We start from the raw sequence: 19,970 nt of genomic DNA on the forward strand, positions 1-19,970 counted from the left end.
AAAGTCCATAACATACATTTCTTCATGATTTTACTCATGACCCCTGACAGTCCTGCTGCCACCTTTGACATGGCAGCTGTTGTCACTTGTCGAGACAGAGCTCTGCTCACTGGGGTGAAGACTAAAGGATCTACACAGCAAAAGATTAGTATCAGAGTGATAATAATCACAGCTCCTAAGAAAAGCCCTTTCATAACAGCTTGCTGCCAACCTCCCCACATATTACACCACCAATCCAAACATTCCTGTGTGTTGACCTGCATCTCTTGCCATTTCATCCTGAATCCCCTGTGATTTAACAATCGGAGGTGTACTCGGTCTGCTGGGGAGATGACTGGCTCCCCCTGGTCGGTGCTGTCTCTTGTCATCTGTGCTGCCTCCTTGCCCTGTTTGAAACTAGCTTTATATATTTCGGTTAGACTCTTCAACTCATAAACCATATTTTTAAAATTTCCTTAACACCTCCCCCCTCACGCAAAGTTCAAGACCATCCATTATGAAAATGTCAACCGGTGACAGAAGTGCAACCAGAAGTCCCTCATGGTTGCGAAACAGACCATCGGCATCCTTAGTGTCCCCCTTTGTTTCCGCACAGAGGCCTCATAAGGACCAGCACGGTGCTCCCATGGCTGATCTCACAGCCCAGGTCTTAGTCTTGTCAGTATTGCAGCTTAGCCTTGCTCGCCCCATGCCCCCCCTTTCACTTAGACCTTCAGCAGCAGTATTGAATCTCAATGGCAGTCAGCCAAGGTGTCAGCAGACAGCAGGTCAGCCACATACTGCATCACTGTGCTTCTTAGATTCAATCCATCCAAATGTTCAATCCAGATTGAAGGCATGCGGTGATTGTTTAAATCCCTGCGGCATCATCATGTAGGCGTACTGCTGACTCCTATAAGTGAAAGCAAACAAAAACTGTGCAAACAAGCCCATCAAGCTTGTTTGGGGACAACTTAATTAATAGCTGAGTTGTTAAAATCTTATCTAACTCTAATTTAAAGGAACCCGGGGTTTTAGCTTGCGCCAAACTAGCAGGAAGACTATTCCATACTCTAACTACACGCTGTGTAAAGAAATGCTTCCTCAAATTTGTTTTAAAATGTCAGAACAGGCACAGGGACAAGAAACAGGACAACCACTGACAGACCACAGGGAACGTAGACAGGCAGAGGAACAAAAGGACTAGGAGTGAATGGAGGAGACACAGAGGGACAAGCAGCAAACACAGGAGGCCGGAAGGGAAAGGACAGGAAACAATGGTGAGGGGTCGTAGCCGCAGGGGCCGCAGGCAACCGGGAAGCCGGAGCCGAAGGGGACCTCGCAAGGAGCGAGGAGGTAGGCGGAGGAACAGGCAGAGAAGGCAAGGAGGAAGTTGGAGGGGGCACCAAGCGAGGTGAGTAAGAAGATGAAGGGGACCCTGGCGAAGGTAAGGAGGGAGGAGAAGCCACAGCAACATATTTTGGTCTAACAGACAAGGTCCTTTTTTGGCTCGATCACTTGCCTACTGGAGCAGGGACATTTTAGAAACGATGTCCCTGTCCGAAGACGTGCATCTTGCAGACGAGGTGCGTGAAAATTCACCCTCTTGGCCTCAGAGGTTCCTGCTGTGCCTGCAGAGGCTCCAGTGCCGCCACCGCCTGAGGTTCCTGATGTGCCACTGGACCCCATGGTTCCTGTCCCTATGGCTGCAGCTCTGCCCCCGGAGGTCCCTGCAGCACCCCCTGAGGTCCCTGCGCTTCACATCCTCCTGTTCCTTCTAAGCGCCCCGTGGCTCCAGATCCTGCCCAGCTCCCCATGGCTCCAGATCCTGCTCAGCTCCCCGTGGCTCCTGCTATGGTTCCTGGGGCTCCAGACTCGGCGGCTTTGGCTGCACCACCCGAAGTCCCTGCGCTGTCGCCGCCTGAAGTCCCTGCGCCGCTGCTGCCGCCTGAGGTCCCTGCACCATCGCCGCCCAAGGATCCTGGCCTCGCCTCCCACAGCACCCTCCATGGTCCCTGCTCCAGTGCCCAAAGTCCCTACTCTGGCTTGCTGAGGTCCCCATGCCTGAGGTCCCTGCTCCGGTGCCCTAGGTCTCCGCGCCAGAGTTCCCTGCTCTGGCGCCAGTCCCCGTGATGCCCGCTCCCAAGGAGCTAGTCCCCGTGATGCCAGTCCTGGCAGCTGACACGCCACCTCGTGAGAGCCCAGTCCCAGTCTCCCATAAAGGCAGAGGACACTGAAGTCGGGGTTGACTCCCTGGCACGCCTTTGCCCCCCCAGACTCCAGTTCGGTAGGTGCCCCCGACCTTACCTGTGGCACCTTCTTGGCCAGCAGTAGCCCGGTCTCCAGTGCCTCGTCGGTCACTGGTGTCTGGACCAGCTGTGCCTGCGCCCCCACCTGCCGAAACAACAGTTTTGTCTTCCCTTCCGCCACAGTCCCCTTCGACCCCCTCCTCGCCATCTCCACCAGCCCCTGTACCTGTCCCCTTGCCACCCTTGAGGTCCCCTTCAACCCCTGTTCTGGCCTCGCGGTTGCCTACTGCTCCAGCGGCCTTCACAGTATGTCCGCTGAGGGTCCCCCCAGCTTCCCGGCTGCCCTTGCCCTTTGGTTCCTTGCCCCCAGTGCTCACTCCCCATCCTGCTTCACCGTCAATCCCCTCTAGTCTCTATGTGCTCCCCGTTTTTGCTCCTCGTCCCTCAGTGCCTTTGCTCCCTTCTGGTCCCTTTGTGCCCCCCGTGTTTCCCCCTCATCCTTCAGTACCTTCTGGTCCCTTTGTGCCCCCCGTGTTTCCCCCTCATCCTTCAGAACCTTCTGGTCCCTTTGTGCCCCCCGTGTTTCCCCCTCATCCTTCAGAACCTTCTGGTCCCTTTGTGACCCCCGTGTTTCCCCCTCATCCTTCAGTACCTTCTGGTCCCTTTGTGACCCCCGTGTTTCCCCCTCATCCTTCAGTACCTTCTGGTCCCTTTGTGCCCCCCGTGTTTCCCCCTCATCCTTCAGAACCTTCTGGTCCCTTTGTGACCCCCGTGTTTCCCCCTCATCCTTCAGTACCTTCTGGTCCCTTTGTGACCCCCGTGTTTCCCCCTCATCCTTCAGTACCTTCTGGTCCCTTTGTGCCCCCCGTGTTTCCCCCTCATCCTTCAGAACCTTCTGGTCCCTTTGTGACCCCCGTGTTTCCCCCTCATCCTTCAGTACCTTCTGGTCCCTTTGTGACCCCCGTGTTTCCCCCTCATCCTTCAGTACCTTCTGGTCCCTTTGTGCCCCCCGTGTTTCCCCCTCATCCTTCAGAACCTTCTGGTCCCTTTGTGACCCCCGTGTTTCCCCCTCATCCTTCAGTACCTTCTGGTCCCTTTGTGACCCCCGTGTTTCCCCCTCATCCTTCAGAACCTCCTGGTCCCTTTGTGCCCCCCGTGTTCCCTTCCTGTCCCTCTGTATATTTGTTCCCTGCCTGTCCCTTTGTGCCCTCTGTGTGTGCTCCACGTCCTTCTGTGTCTTCGTCCCCTGCGGGTCCCTATGTACCTCCTGTGGGTGTGTCCCCTGTGTTTCCTCCTCATCCCTCCGTGCCTTCATTCCCTGGTGTGGTCCCTCCGTTGTCCCCTTTAGTGTTACCTAATCCTGTGTTTCTGTCTTTGGTGTCTTTGTCTTTGTTCACATTTCCCGTGTTTTGTGGCTTATTGTTTGAGTTGTCTTCCTTGTCCTAGTTCTGTGTGTCCGTGCTATTCCCTGTGCCCCATTGATGTTGTTGCTTTTGTCTCCCCAGGTGCTGTTGTGTCCCCCCGGTCCTTGTTGCTTTGCCCCTTGTGTTAGGGGGTCCTGTCCTGCTCCGATCGTCCGTTCCTTCTGTGTGCCACGCCTCCTCGTTAACCCTATGTGAATTCCCCGTGTTCACCAGCTGTTTCCTGTTGTTGTCCTTAGTCCAATGTATTTAGTCTGCATTTCAGTTTGTTTCCCCAGTCCGGTCATTGTATTGTCAGTCTACGTTTGCCTCAGCTTTCATTAAAAACCCCATGTTCCCTCAACTTCAGGCGTCCTGCGCTTTTGTCTGTGCTCCGGGCGCCTTGTAGTCGTAACACCTCTGCCCAATTTTACATATGATTTTAGATAATCACGGGCCCCTGCAAAGTGCTGCCCCCCCCCCAAATCTGCCAGGGTACATGATTCTAAATGTATGGATCAAACTGTAATCAGATTGGAAATGCGGTAGCAGTTAGGGATATTTACACAGTTAAATTGATACGTTCTGTGATGGTCTGACATCCCATCCAGCGTGTTCCCCTGTACCAGAGCAAGGTAGCCAACTGGCGCCTAGAACTTGTGGAAACTCCTTCAGTACAGTTGGAGAAGCATTGCATGTGGCTACATCTGGAAGTTGGTTGAAAGAATGCCAAGAGTCTGTAACGCTGTCATCCAAGCATAAGTGGGCTGAGTGTAAAATTTGAGAAAAATTTTAGATGTTGAACACTTTTCTTCTTAGTTGCAATATTTGATATAAGCTCTTTACTGATATGCTTTATTCAATTGCTTCGGGGCCATTTATGATAAGGTGAATAACATAGTGAACAAAGAGACAGATGCATTAAAAGCAGTTGTGGCCACACTTTGGACTGGTAGTGCAAAGGAAAGTGAATCCACTATGTTCTGTCCTGTAAAGTTTCATTAAACAACACATGACACATACACAAGTCCTGTTTTAACTTTCAGGGCTGATGGTCTGCAGCCTGGCTTGTGATCTACAGTGCAGCGCAGGTGCTGTCACTGTGCTGAGCCCGGCGTTATAGTAATGACGCAGCCTTTCACACTGACCAATAAGAAATAACCTTGAAAATGACTGTGCTCTTTGTGGTTCACCTCTTGGAAACATCTCACCATCAAGCAACAGACTAAACATATTTTCCACTTATCAGAATTTTGATGCTGTAATCAGAGGTTAGACAGCAAGAAAGACTTTTGTATTATTATCTTTTGTTATTAATTTATCCAACAACTTCTAATTCGTCTCGAGGTCTGGAGGGGGTGTGGCCCAACTCAGGAAGCATAGAGCACAGGCAGAGACCAACCTGCATGGGATGCCACTCCACACAAACAAACACAAGTAAGATGCTCAGATTTGCCTGAAAAATGCATAGATTCATTTAAGCTTAACAATGAGATTCAGCAACATGACCCTATAATGTTACTGACCAGTATCTTGCAGATATTAACTAAACTGTGCAAAATTCTACATTATTCTACATTATTGCACGCAAACTGTTGATATTGATAAGTGGTATTACTGACATCCTGGACATGCTGCTTTTAGCTTTGAATTTGAAATGTTAGTAGATGAATTCATGCTGTCAATAACATCTCACTTGCTCACCCCCTTTTAGATAAAAATACCGTTTGTGGTTTTTCTAGTGAAGCAGAGGGACTGAGCTGAGGACCTGATGCTTGTGTGGTTTTCGCTCACTGAGACGTGTGACACAAACACCCTGCTCTCAGTCGGTCAGTCTTCCTGTAAAATGCAGAGGTGAGACTGCTAGTGGAAAATTACTGACTGCAGCATCAACAACACATATAAACAGCAGCACAAAGAAAATGTTCTACAAATGCAAGACATCTGTATGCTTACAGCACACATCAGACACGCTGACCCTCAGCATTGAGCTCCTCCAGGCTCTGTGCTCTCCCCCTTCTCTTCAGTCTCTAAACAAATCACTGATGCTCCAGAGATGAGTCTGTGAAGATCCTGAATTTTGCAGGTGACACCTCTGTGTTTGCATTATAACTAAAGGCAATGAGTCTGATTACAGTCTTGAAGTCGTACAGCTGACCATCTAATTCTGAACTCACATTATCCCAAATGTCCACATGCTTAGACCCCTCTCATCATCAGGAAGGAGATCCCTGCAGAGGCTGTCTAAGAAGGTGTGGAGATGCTCTGTGTTTTATGGCCCAGCAGTAGGAATACAAGTTAATACTGTGTACATAGTGAATTATGGAATGAACTAATGCCTGAATGTTTTGGGGGTTAAGACTATTCAACGGAGAAGCAGTACAGGCTGTTTCCAGGTTACAAATGAGATTCATTCCCTAATTCTATTTTTAAATTTGCAGATAAATCAGAAAAATAATGAAACGATACATAATAATAATAATAATAATAATAATAATAATAATAATAATAATAATTAAGCTAATGAACCATTTAAGCCATGCAGTGTTTTTATAAGTGTCACAAAGTTGGCTTGTATTTGTTACTACGAACTATTGTGTTTTGTCTGTTGCTGTGAGCTAAAACACCTAAGAAAATCACAGACTAAGCCAGAAAATATCCAGGGTCTGGTCATTGAGATGGTTGGTTCCTACAAAGACCTGGTTGTTCTCCTTATCAGTGCCATCTCCATTTGGTAAGTAGACTAAAGTGCTTTGCTGTGTGCAGGACATTGCTATGCACATTTGATGACCGTAGTGTCATCAGTGATATTATACACAGCGGTTTGTTTGGGAGGAGGGATTACAGAAAGGGAGCCAAGGAAATAAACCAAACTGGTGAAGAAGGCCGGTTCGGCTGGGGGGCGCCCCTTGGCACTGTAAGGTATATGGGTGAGAGCGGGATGATAACAAGGCTGTCATCGATTTTATGTGATACCTCTCACCCCCCCAGCAGACTATGGAGGCCCGGGACAGCTCCTTCGGTAACAGAGTGTGTAACGGAACGGTAACGCGGGTCATTGGGCCCCACAGCAGTCAGGCTTCATAATCTGCACTCTGCTCATTGGACTTTTCCCCTGTACACTGTGGTCTGATACAGTTTCTATCTGATGCTGATCTGCAACATTGCTCTCCTTATTCTCTGATGTGCAGTACTGCATTGAGCCAGTGCATTATTCCCTGTGTGGCAGCTTCCTTTGGGAGGCTAATATCTGATACATGAGCAATAATGTTACATGCAATAGGATTGTGTGTAACTTTGGTCATTTTGATATTCCTATAATGTTCCGCTATATGTAATATATTCTTATTTTTGTGTTTTTATTATTACTATATATATATATATATATATATATATATATTCATTTCTTTTAGATTCAGAATGATGTTGTTGTGTTGTGCCCCAATGCTGCTGTAACAAGCCTCAGTCTTTACTCTGACTCTCCCCTTCAAAGTGTTGGCCTTAAGTCACACTTGATATAGGTGGTGTTGTCACCATCACGCTGACCAGGATACATGCTGGAAGATTCATGGATGGAGTTTTCAGTGTGAAGAAAAAGAATGTGAATTAAAAAAACCCATGATAAATGGGAACCTTAGGATCTCTGGTGGTTAGAGATGTGGACTGTTTGCTTTTCCAAAGCTCAGTTGTGAAAGCTGTACATTCTATTTCATGTACAGGGTAGTGATATGTAGCAATCATGTTCTCCAGTCAAATGTCCAGTTGTATGAATAATATTGGTGGCTTGTTTGAATAAAATATCTTAGGCTGAATACTTCAAAGCGTGACCTGGGTGAGGTAGAGAGGAAACAGGGTCTTACATGAAGCAGTTATTGTTCTCTCTGTGTGGTTTTTACTCTTTGCAAAAGTGAGCCCAGCACAGTGCAGACAGTGGGTCAGTCTTCCTGAGCTGCATCTAACCAGTGGAAACATATGCAGCACTGCAGAGAAGCACTCAGCAGACAAACGAATGAAAATAGCTTACAGCTGTATGTCACTATTCAATTGCATTACTTGAGTTAAGGTATAGATACTCCTCATCAAATAATACTCATTTCAAGTGAAAGTTTTTCAGTTCTATTTTTACTTCAGTTAAAGTACTGGAGTACTTGTATCTACAAACAAGTATTCAAAAGTACATTATATTTTTAATGCAACACATTTTTCAGAACCTAATGACTCCTGAACCCCCCACTGAATGCACTGACTGGCTTGTAGATCCTGTAGAATAAAAAGCTTGTGGAATATGATACAATGACTGTAGAAACACAACTGACTTAACAAATGTACAGCCATTGTCATTTTCTTTTTATTATTTAACAATCCCACCCTCACAAAAGAGCATGATCGTGTTCCGACCCAGATCTACAGCTCTAGCAGTGTGTCTCGTATATTGTTTGATTACTTATGGTTATGATTAGGGCTGGGTAGGGGTTGAGGTCTTCATGTTGGGATGATAGTTTTCCCCATAGAGATTAATGGAGAGTCCCCACAATGATATAATTACAAAGTGTGTGTGTGTGTGTGTGTGTGAGAGAGAGAGAGAGAGAGAGAGAGAGAGAGAGAGGGAGAGAAAGACAGAGAGAGAGAGGGAGAGAGAGAGAGGGAGAGAGAGTGCGCCTTCATGCACAAGCATGCATACGGCAGATAGTGAAATTGCTGTAGATGCAACTTCCTCAGAAAATAAAATAAATAAATTGAATAAATAAACAGACAGAAAGACCAACCCAGTTACACACCTCTAGCTTTATTACTGCCTAGCAGCAGCTTGACTGACAGCGCAGGAGTAGTTTACTGTGTTGGGTTTTTCTCCTGTGACGAACACAATATGGCCTCTCACATTTTTAAGAAGAATATTTGTCCTCTAACTTCAAAGCTGTGCTTCCAAGTAATGAGTAACAAGAACCTTCATGGAAATGTAGTGGAGTAAAAACTACAGTATTTGTCTGTCAAATGTAGTGAAGTGAAACTTACAAATTTCTAAAAATTTGTAAAATGATACTCAAGTAAAACAGAAATACTTACAAAATGTCCTTAAGTACAATACTCAGGTAAATGTACCTCATTACTGTGAAACCCTGGTTCTGAACAGCATGGTGGAAACAGACTGTAGAGTAAGCAGTAATGATAAATGAACAGTAATGGGAATTGTGCTCCTACTTTTCGTGGTTATTGTGGGGGCAGCACAGTGGCTGAGTAGGTAGTCACTCACGTCAGTCACTGTGTGTACATACGCGCCCTGTGACGCACTGGCACCCCAACCCCCCGTGGAGACCAGCCTTGTGCCCTGTGCAGCCTTGGATAGGCTCAGACTGGCATCTGAGTGAGCTGCCCAGGGTGCAATAGAGGTGGAGATGGGATAGAGATGGGATGCTGTAATCAAACTGAAGTATGGCTTCTGTTAGTTTAAATCCCTCCCTCACAAACCCGAAACTTAAATAAAACAGGAGTGGTACATTCACGACCTTCAGAAATTTTTCCAGTGTGGGTCACACAGCGCCTCGATGGGCAGCACTGTGATCTCACACCTCCCTGCTTGGGGGTGTGATTCTCATGTCCCCCCTGTGCTCCTCTGTGACCTCCTGTTTCCGACAGTCTGAGCAAAGGGAGATTAGCTACATTTCTGTCCCTGAATTACCCACAGTGTGTGATTTTCTGTTTGTCCCGTGATGAGCTGGGAGGGACCAGAGGGTCTAAAAAAGTGAAGGAGATAAACTGGGGAGATTTTTTTCATACAAGAAACAAGAATGAATTCCATCAAATATCTGCACTGACATTTTCAGTTAGAAATGTTTCTGTTTTTCATTTCTAATCCCATCTAATCCACTTTGTAACAGTAGAAGGTATCAGATAAGATTCAAGCAGCAGGTGCTTTTGTAAAAAATTAGGCCAAATAAAAGGACCGGGATCAAAAAACTAAACTCCTCTTTCTTTATTATCCACATCATTATTAATGACACAGGTACATATACATGTATCTACTCCAAAAATATATACAGTACACATTTATTTTAAATAAAAAATGTAATTTAATAACACTTAAAATTTTCATTCAATTTCTTTCATCTGTTTAATATCATCGATCTTTCCCCGTGTGTTTGCCCCAAACTATTCACCATGGTACATGTATACAAGGGAGAAAAGTAAGCATGTGACATCAAAGAACAGATTGAAGCAACTCAGCCTTTCCACAACATTAAAGCCACTTATCCCCCCCCCCATGCCTCTCCTCAGTCTGGCCTGAACATTTGAACTTCCAGTAAAAATGCGCCCCAAACACACTGACACCAAACTCAGCACCGGTGCTCCGTAAAATCCCGTGATTCAGTCTCAGAAGCACTGGCTCCCCTGCCCTCCTCTGAACATTATTAAAGCTACACCCTGAACACTCTGTGTGACTGACATGAATGAGAAGCATCTTTATTCATGATCTCTGTAGCGGAGGTCAGAATACAGAGTGTCATTATTCCCGTCTTTCTTCTGTCTCCTGGGTTTTGGCTTCTTAAGGTTCAGGGCAGCGTAATTCAGTGTGTCCTCGTCATGGCACTGGGGAGACAAAGAAGGCAGAATTGTATGTTATTTATATGCCCAAATTGCACTTAAAATGCTGATCCCATGACGGAAATCAGTTTGAGGTTTGTTTTGTTTTTTTACTGACAATTTATTGTTTGAAATAAATTACATACCTGCTTGCGTGACCATTCCGCTTTTGATATATCACTGTTCTTTTCATCTGTTTAAAATATATAACACATCAACATATTTAATTTCGCACAGTATCACAATTCAGTGGTCAGATGACATTCCTAATTTTCAAGCAATCAACATCCTTTTTGTCTCAAAAATGAAAGTAAAAATGACTAAAAATGTCAGTTTGAGGGTGCAATATGTATATTTAAATGGATTTTGCAAACTATGAAAGATATAATAATTATTTTTTTTAATCTTCCAAAATAAATAAGGTGAGATATAATAAAGTTTTTTTTTTAATTGGGTTACCCGCAAGAGTGGTTTTAATGCAAAATTTTATCTAGTATTAAACAATTCTATTCTGTTATAAACACATGAGTCTTTGTTAAAAACTACATTTTTTCCCTCTTCTGAGTGCATAAAGCCGGACAGCGTACCTGCACAGTGTGTACAGGTCAGTTTACATGTTATACAAATGAGAGCAACGTTCAGAATAATGCTGCAAGATAAAACTATCAGCAAGCCAGAGTGAAGAGGATCCAGCAGCTTGTACCAGCCTGTAACAAAGAGATAGATTCCAGCATAATGATATAGAGACACATTTCCTCTTTGGTCAGGTCATGTTAGTTAAAGTTAAAAAATTCTTAGTAGTGATTTTGTAACTAGTCCATTTTTACCACACATTTTGGATATTTTGCTATATGATTTATTATGTAATACTTTCAATAATCATTAAATTAACATTTGTGTAATTAAGTGCATTTAAATTAAAAATGACATACATCAAAAGAGTATAAGAAATAAATTCATGTCCTAATAGCAATAAAAGCAAAACAGAAGCAGATATACTCCCCACACTTGGTGTTACCATCTATATCCAGCTTGGTCCCATTGCCAAACAGCATCTCCCCACACATGGCCACAGCGCAGTAGTAAGTCCCAGCATCAGAGAGGCTGAGGTTCCCCTTGGGGAGGCTGTAGACGCAGCTCCGTGTAGGAGATCCAGCCTCAGGGCTCTTCTCACACTCATCACTCCTGTTCCTATGGCTGTAAATGACTCCTGGAAGGGATTCTCCTGATCCATGTCTGAACCAGTAAACACTGTGTTCTCCTGCACAGCTCCCAGTCTCTATTGTACACTGCAGGCTCACAGAGTCTCCAGGCTGCACTGTGTCAGGCACAGGCTGCTGTACCACAGTCCTGCTGTTGGAGTCTTTACCTGAAATGCAAAATGACCATGATGTCAACCCTTTGAGAGAAAAAAATGAAAAATACAGACCCGCAAAGGTGTGTCTTACTGATTCTGGAGAGACTTGGAAACCTGGTCTGGTGTTTTTGCATATTTAGCTGTTTATGTGTGCTGGTATTTTTTTTAGGAGTCTGAAGCAGTACCTGCTGGATTTGGCTCCTGGGCCAAATGTATTATCTTTACTCGTTATTGTTTGCGGATGAATTATTTGTCTATTTTTTTATATTAAAAGCAAATGAAAATATACATGGCAAGAAGAATTAGTTGCGCCTGTTTATTTTCACATGTTTAGAAACATACAGTACGCTTTTCTGTTCAACCATAGACTACAGCAATAAGCAATAAATATGATACGATGAATGAGAAACATTTTTATGTTAATGTGTTTGTGTAATTCAAATTTAAATAATAGGCTGTATAGTTAAAAGGTACACTAACAGCATGCATATGAATGTATTGGAATTCAAATCCTTTTCCATTCTACTTCATTAAATTCCAATATGAATTGCAATTCCTCATCCTTTTTCTATCCGCAATTCAAATTTAATTCAGATTCACAAAACAGAATGAAATTTAACAGCCATTCTCGAATCAGTTCTGAATGCTGCACATCCCTGACTTTTATATTAAATCATGTTTTTTTTCTGAGTGACTATACAATGACTGCTCAGATGAATAGCTTTAAGCAAAATTTTCTTTTGTTGCCTATGATTTTTGCACAGTACTGTAGCAACTCAAAACTGAGATATAAACATCTTCATTTAACTTCATTAAAAGAGGCTGCAATGTGTAACATTTATCCACATCTGAAGATTCCATATGGCTGAAGATTACTACCAGCAAGCAAAATGAAACAAACTGTGTAATACATGCTCATGCATAAATGTTTAAATGTAACAAACTGCATAATAATGTGATGCAGTGCATGTTCATGTATAAATGTTTAAATGTAACAAACCGTATAATAATGTGATGCAGTGCATGTTCATGTTTAAATGTAATCAACTATATAATAATGTGACGCAGTGCATGTTCATGTATAAATGTTTAAATGTAACATCAGGAGGGGCCCCGCCACCATCTCTTTGCGCTGCTGCCACCAGGAAGCTGCTACAGGACTATTTATGGCCGGAACAGCTTCTCTCCCAGGGCCGTTAGCACACTGAGCCAGGCACTGACATAACCCCAGGATTCCGCTGTTTCATCAGGACACTTACTATGCAGTGTTTCCATAAATATAGGCACATATCACTTTATGCCGCACTCTTCTCTAGGTTGTGTATATGTATGTATATCATATATTTATGTTTAATAATTATTATATTTAATATTACACTCATAACTAAAATCCACTTCACATAAGTAGGATATTTAATGCCTCATATTACTGTTAATTCATATTCGTATACACTTGTTTTTATATATTTCAAGAATTTATGTTGATAACAAAAACATTATCATTGTTATTGTGAACTTTCTTTTTATATTTTTTATGTTATTTCTTTAAAAGAATAGTTTTGATTTATTTTTGGAGCAAAGCACACAATCCAGCATAAACCATTTTATATTGGGAAACAGCTCAACTGTCAACAACATTTTACAGGGAACAATCTTAGTGACACTATAAAAAAGCAAATATGAAAATAGTAGGAGTCGCATTTACCTGTGATTATGACAAAGGTTCCATTTCCAAATGCAATTTCATTATAGGACCCAGCAACACAGTAATACACTGCAGAATCTGACGGCTCCGCGTTGGAAATAGTGAGGTTAAAACTCCGCTCTGCATTCTGTAAGGAGTAACGTTTTATGTTTTTATATTCATTGAAAAATTCACCAGCCAAAAGATTAAGTGCCTTCACCATGAGCTGGGGCTTCTGACCAGCAGCCTGCTTAAACCAAGCGACATAAGAAACATCTTCTGGGTAGAAGCATGTGAGAGTTACACTGTCTCCAAGCTGAACCCTCGTCAGGAGACTGGGCTGAACAACATCCACAGCCAGTGAAGTGTCTGAAAAAACAGAAGAACGCAAATAAATATGAGATACATTATAATAGTAAACAAAATAACTGTTATACTATGATGAAGATTAAATTCCCAAATACTTATTATAAAAAATGAGAATTTTACACTTTAGGACCTTACTAATGAAAACGAGAAGACCAAAGAGTCTGAACATCTTTGTGGTGCCACTTGTTTAGAATAAACTGCTCTGCTGCTAAGTGAGAGATCATGGTTGCGGTCAGGATGAAAGGACAGGAAACAGAGAGGTTCAAGATACACATCAGGCTGATCTGATTGGCTGTTCACACAGGAATTTAAATAATACTGAAATGGCATTCTAATCTACACTTACATGGTACATTTCATGGAGAAAAGTATTGGGACACACTTCTCAACCATTTAAATCAGGTGTTTCATTCAGACCCATTGCCACGGGTGTATAAATTCAAGTACCTTGCCATGCACTCAGGTTTAAAACATTTATGAAATGACAGTTTTCTGAAGAGCTCAGAGAATTTGACCGTGGTACTGTCAAAGGATGCCAGCTTTGTAAGAAGCCAGCTTGAGGAATTTCTTCCATGCTAAATATTCCACGCTCAACTGCAAGTGGTATTATTGCAAAGTGGAAGTGTTTAAGAACAACAGAAACTGAGCCGCAATGTGGCCGACCACATAAAGTAACGGAGTGGGGTCTCTGAGCACTGAGGCACATAGAGCAAAATGGCACCAACTGTCTGTTGTTTCAGTAAGAGACCCCGAACTTTGGTGAGAAAAGTTTTCTCCTTTATTCAAGCAATCCAGCACAGCACTCCAGTCACACTCAGGCACCAGGTACCCCGAGCACAAAGAGTAGCCAGTTGATAAACCATAACACCCAATTCCCTACAAGGACTTCTAAGTTCTAATTGTTCACAAAACACCAACAAACTATTATACTATGATGAAGATTAAATTCCCAAATACTTATTATAAAAAAATGTACAATTTTACACTTTAGGATCTTACTAATGAAAATGAGAAGACCAAAGAGTCTGAACATCTTTGTGGTTCCACTTGTTTAGAATAAACTGCTCTGTTGCTAAGCGAGAGATCATGGTCGTGATGAAAGGGCAGGAAACAGAGAGGTTCAAGATACACATCAGGCTGATCTGATTGGCTGTTCACACAGGAATTTAAATAACAGTGAAAAGGCATTCTAATCTACACTTACATGGTACATTACTTGGAGAAAAGTATTGAGACACTCTTCTCAACCATTTAAATCAAGTGTTTTATTCAGACTAGGGATGCAATGGTACTTGGTAAAATACCGGACCATTTGGTATGCGTCGCACGGTCCGGTACGCCCTTGTGTACCGCGGTATTTTGGCTTTGCACTTCCTTTTGAAAATGGCGCATAACGCTTATCAGGCTGCTGTTAATAAGCGCCAATGAGCGAAAGCCCTCCACCGTGAGTTACTGCCCAATCACTGTTGTGGCTCCACCCACTCGCCCTATCTCACACAGACGTAACTGGAGCTGAGCTCGCAGCTCGGTACACAGACGCGGAAAAAAGAAAAACAAACAAGCCTGGCCAGCACTAGCGGAACAGTTGAGAGGCAGAAGTTTGAAGAAGCACCGGCTTCATATAAATCTCCAGTATAGATTTTTTTCGGGTTTGCTGCAGAATACAACGACGAAGGGGGCCAAAACAGTTAATAGAAATGTCACTGTTTGTAAACATTGCCTAACACGTGTCCCATATGCTAATGGAAACACGAGCAATATGTCTAAGGATCTCAAGCGTAGTCATGCTGATATAACGGTTCCTGAACGGAGAACAGACGAAAAGGTAATTGCAGGTAAACAAGTGTCTATCGAAAAAGCTTTTCAACAGCCACATCCGATAAACATAAGAAAATAAGTGGGAACATTCATTGCTAAAGATTTGCAACCTTTTTCTGTTGTTGAAGATGCGGGGTTTCGCCACTTAATTAAAACGCTCAACCCACGTTACGTTGTGCCCTGCCGTACACATTTCAGCTACGTTATAATTACCGACCTCTATGACACAGCGCGCAAAGCCATCGAAAACAATTTGGCTTAAGCACAGAGCATCACACTGACCACGGATAGTTGGACCGCCAGATTTACTTGACTGTGATGGTTCACTATATGTTGGACTGGCAGATGAAGAGCGCAGTACTGCAGACTCGTCCCCTGTGTGAAAGCCACACAAGCGCGCACTTGGCATAGGAATTGAGAAATGCAGTGACTGAAACAGACGGACTGGGACCAAATAGAGGCTGCTTTGCTCACACTTCATACCTCGCAGCCAAGAAAACACTGTCAATCAACGGGATGTCCCGCCTCCTTGGGAAAGTTAGATAAATTGTCACCTTTTTTAACAAAGGCACCACAGCCCACCAGGCACTGACTTTGAAACAAGAGATGTTAAATCTTCCTAAGCACATGTTACTTCATGATGTTACAATTCGGTGGAACACAGCGCACAACATATTGGCACGATATGTAGAACAGCAGCCTGCCATCTATTCTGCATTAACAATGGACAAAAACATGAGGAGTCACGTGAACAGGGACGTGGCAGAACAACTCATTGAAGTACTCAAACCACTGAAAACTGTGACAGCTGTCATGAGCAGTGAAACAACCCCCACCATATCAATGATCCTCCCTCTGAAGGAAATGATTGTCAAATCCATGACACCAGGATATGAAGACAGTACAGCAATCAAAGTAGCCATCGAACGGGACCTGGAACAAAGGTACACATATCCTGATCTTCAGGGCCCAGTTTTTTAAAAAATTTAATCTGGATCAAATTGGTCCAGATTTGGAAATCCCATGTTTTGCTATCCAGGATTACCTGATCTATCTTACTTTTATGACAGTTTTTAAAGGAATATTGGGTTGGATCACTGTGATCCAAATATCACATTTCAGCATTACTAAATCCTGTTTACCACAGCCTTAAATGGAACCAACAGTGTAGCCTACTGGCTTAGCAAAAAACAACAGGTAGGCAAAATACCAGTGGCCACAAATAGCCATTGTTTGTTTTAATTGTAAGAAACAGAAACACTGCAAAAAAAAACATTTTACATTTTTTTTTAGTTTGTTCTAATGTTAAATGACAAAACAAAAACAATACTGTCAAAAAGTCAAAAGTCATTTACAGAACAGCCACCAATGTTCTTACATGATGAAGGACACACTGGACATGCAATTAAAGATGCAATTGTGAGAAATTACTTTTGCTATTAAATGACTAAATGAGTATATCTGTTGTGGTCATTATCATTAATATACTGTGGAATTATAGAGCTATGAGCAACAGTGACATTTCTTTGACATCTGATAGCTTTGATATTATTTTGTTGTTGTTTATCATATCTCAATATCATTATATGTGACACGCTTCATATAGGCTTCAAATATGAAGGAATTTATATATCATCAGTAACCATTAAGTTTATGATCATTCACTTAAAAAAAATATATTTATATATTTTATTTGGTTTATTTGGGTCAAAAAATCACAACTGAATCCACCCTTCTGATGGGATCAGGATAATCCTGTTTTTTTGGATCAAATACATCCCAATCCGACTTCAAAGTTTTGAATAACCCAAAGGGCAGGTTTGATCCAAATCAAACGTAAGATTAGTTTACGTGGTCGGATCTTAATTCAGAATCCCTCTTTTACTTTTGAAAAACCCATTTCCAAGATTTGATCCAATCCGTGATCCAAAATCCCACTGTATTATACATGTATACCTATTTTATACATAAAGAAGAGGCAGTTTATAATTTGTTTTGTTGTATTATTATTTCTAGTTTTGTGTTTAAACCGAACCAGAACCGTGGCCCAAATAAGAAGGTACGTACCGTGAGATACCTGTACCATCGCACCCCTAGTGGGTAATGGGGAGACCTCATGCTGGGCCCATGTGCTGTGTGTGGGGTGGGTAATGTGGGCGACCTCATGCTGGGTCCATGCGCTGTGTGTGGGGTGGGTAATGTGGGCGACCTCATGCTGGGTCCATGCGCTGTGTGTGGGGTGGGTAATGGGGAGACCTCATGCTGGGTCCATGTGCTGTGTGTGGGGTGGGTAATGGGGAGACCTCATGCTGGGCCCATGTGCTGTGTGTGGGGTGGGTAATGTGGGCGACCTCATGCTGGGTCCATGCGCTGTGTGTGGGGTGGGTAATGTGGGCGTCCTCATGCTGGGCCCATGTGCTGTGTGTGGGGTGGGTAATGTGGGCGACCTCATGCTGGGTCCATGCGCTGTGTGTGGGGTGGGTAATGGGGAGACCTCATGCTGGGTCCATGCGCTGTGTGTGGGGTGGGTAATGGGGAGACCTCATGCTGGGTCCATGCGCTGTGTGTGGGGTGGGTAATGGGGAGACCTCATGCTGGGTCCATGCGCTGTGTGTGGGGTGGGTAATGGGGAGACCTCATGCTGGGTCCATGCGCTGTGTGTGGGGTGGGTAATGGGGGAGACCTCATGCTGGGCCAATGTGCTGTGTGTGGGGTGGGTAATGGGGGAGACCTCATGCTGGGCCCTTGCGCTGTGTATCAGCTGTCAGAATGAATGGCCTAGATGTAATAAATGCCACCTTGTGGACATGCTCTACTGCCTCCTGCCTGTATTTATTCTGCCAACATCACGGTTGATCCCGATGCTACACTGTGTCCCAGCTCTACACAGCAGAATACATATGACATGGGGATGCAGCCTGAACACTTCGCCTCCCCGGATTGACCTGACGGAGCCAACATCCCCCACCTGCCCAAGCGACAGTGTCACAACTGGGAGCAGCATGACACAGGGATGCATTGGATCACTGGTGAAAGTCTGGGGGTGTTCGCAGCTGAGCTGGAGCACTGTACCCGGCAGGGATGCCCTCACTTCCCCGGGCAACGTAGGATGAACTGACCCTCCATGCTTTCCTGCTGGCGCTCTCCCCGGAACTTGGTTCTTTTACATGGAAACATATTTTGTTGTTCTGATGTCTTCACCACCAGGTGGCGATATAGCAACCCCAGAGTTGTTGGTGGCTAGAACAAAAAAAACACAGTAACAGAGGCATAGCTATAAATTCTGGCCCCCCTGACTAAATGTCACCTTGGGCTCCTCTGCACAATTTTACATATGATTTTACATAATAACAGGCCTCTGTAGAAATGCTTCCTCCCCCCCGAACATGCCAGAGTACTCATGCCCCTACTGCACCCTTGCAGAGACATGCAGTAAATTAAAAAGTGAGGAGAGTATATTGGGAGTATATGATTCTAAATGTAATCTGATTGGAAATGCAGTAGCAGTTAGGGATATTTACACAGTTAAATTGATACGTTTTGCGATGGTCTGACATCCCATCCAGTGTGTTCCCCTGTACCGGAGCAAGGTAGCCAACCTGTGGAACTTGTGGAAACTCCTTCAGTACAGTGTCACGCCCGGCTCGTACGATCCTCGTGTGTTCCACGCCCCCCCATCATCCACGTGTGCTTCCCCGATTGTGCCCAGCTGTTCCCAGTTATTTTGGCTTGTCTCATGTATATCAGTCCATGTCTTCCTCATGTTTCCCTGTGTTTTGCCTGCCTACCTCATCCTTCCCTGCTTCCTGCCTGCCAGTCTTCCCATCAAACCCACGGTTCATAACACTCAGAAAGCATTTTTCTTTACTCTGTTTTCTGTGTTCTGGTAGATCTTGAGTTTCACCAGTGGATGGGAATGTTTGAAGGGTTAAATCAACCAATGACCAACCAGTTATCTATTATAGCTCATAGGTGCATCTAATGAACCTTAATTTGTCAAGCATGTATTGACAGGGCACAACAAAGATTTACAATATCTGTCAATGGAATGACCCATACTCCCCATTCATTAACCCGATTGAGGGGCTCTACTCAGCATGGAGGCGGAAGGCTTACAATCACCAGCCACATACTCAGGTGACCCTGCTGGCTGATATGGATGCAGCACGTAAGGACATCACAGCAGACGCCTGCAGAGGCACATGAGACATTACAAAAGATTGCAAGGGCAGATATCCATTGTGATTTGGATGAGACTCTGTCGCCCGACAATACATGTGAAAAGACTGCACTGTTATCCTCTATACAGCGCCTAATGTGTAGTTCTGCTTTAGTTATGTTTCCTCTATTTGCATTTCTAGTTTCTATTTTTTTTTCCCTTTATGCTATGCAGTGCTGTAAACCAGTCTTGTTTTTGCTTTTCTGTATCGCAATGACATGGTCTGTCAACAGCACATACAGTAACGTGTAACTTTGTACTGTTGAAATTGATATATGCCAGAGGACTGGTTTGAGAAAAACTGGTCTATTACCAG

General features: G+C 43.8%; 1 protein-coding gene across 1 annotated transcript; it reads right to left on the reverse strand.

Annotated features, from left to right (window-relative positions):
- Positions 1 to 9,883: 9,883 nt before the first annotated feature.
- LOC125751133 (immunoglobulin superfamily member 3-like) lies at positions 9,884 to 13,815 on the reverse strand. Its single transcript, XM_049029695.1, has 6 exons — positions 13,753 to 13,815; positions 13,270 to 13,617; positions 11,226 to 11,576; positions 10,795 to 10,914; positions 10,354 to 10,400; positions 9,884 to 10,213 (listed from the first exon to the last, which is right to left on the reverse strand). The coding sequence occupies exons 1-6, from the start codon at positions 13,784 to 13,786 to the stop codon at positions 10,088 to 10,090; spliced, it is 1,026 nt and encodes a 341-aa protein (XP_048885652.1). The 5' UTR covers positions 13,787 to 13,815; the 3' UTR covers positions 9,884 to 10,087.
- Positions 13,816 to 19,970: the final 6,155 nt, after the last annotated feature.

This window comes from Brienomyrus brachyistius, chromosome 10 (assembly GCF_023856365.1).
Source record: "Brienomyrus brachyistius isolate T26 chromosome 10, BBRACH_0.4, whole genome shotgun sequence".
NCBI lineage: Eukaryota > Metazoa > Chordata > Actinopteri > Osteoglossiformes > Mormyridae > Brienomyrus > Brienomyrus brachyistius.

Bases quoted from the DNA above. Each gene is read 5' to 3' on its own strand.
- LOC125751133 (XM_049029695.1), bottom strand. From the start codon at position 13,786: ATGTTCAGACTCTTTGGTCTTCTCGTTTTCATTA. The intron at 11,577-13,269 runs GTAAATGCGACT...TTTGCATTTCAG, and splicing joins AACCTTTGTCATAATCACAG to GTAAAGACTCCAACAGCAGG. The intron at 10,214-10,353 runs GTATGTAATTTA...TTGTCTCCCCAG, and splicing joins CGGAATGGTCACGCAAGCAG to TGCCATGACGAGGACACACT.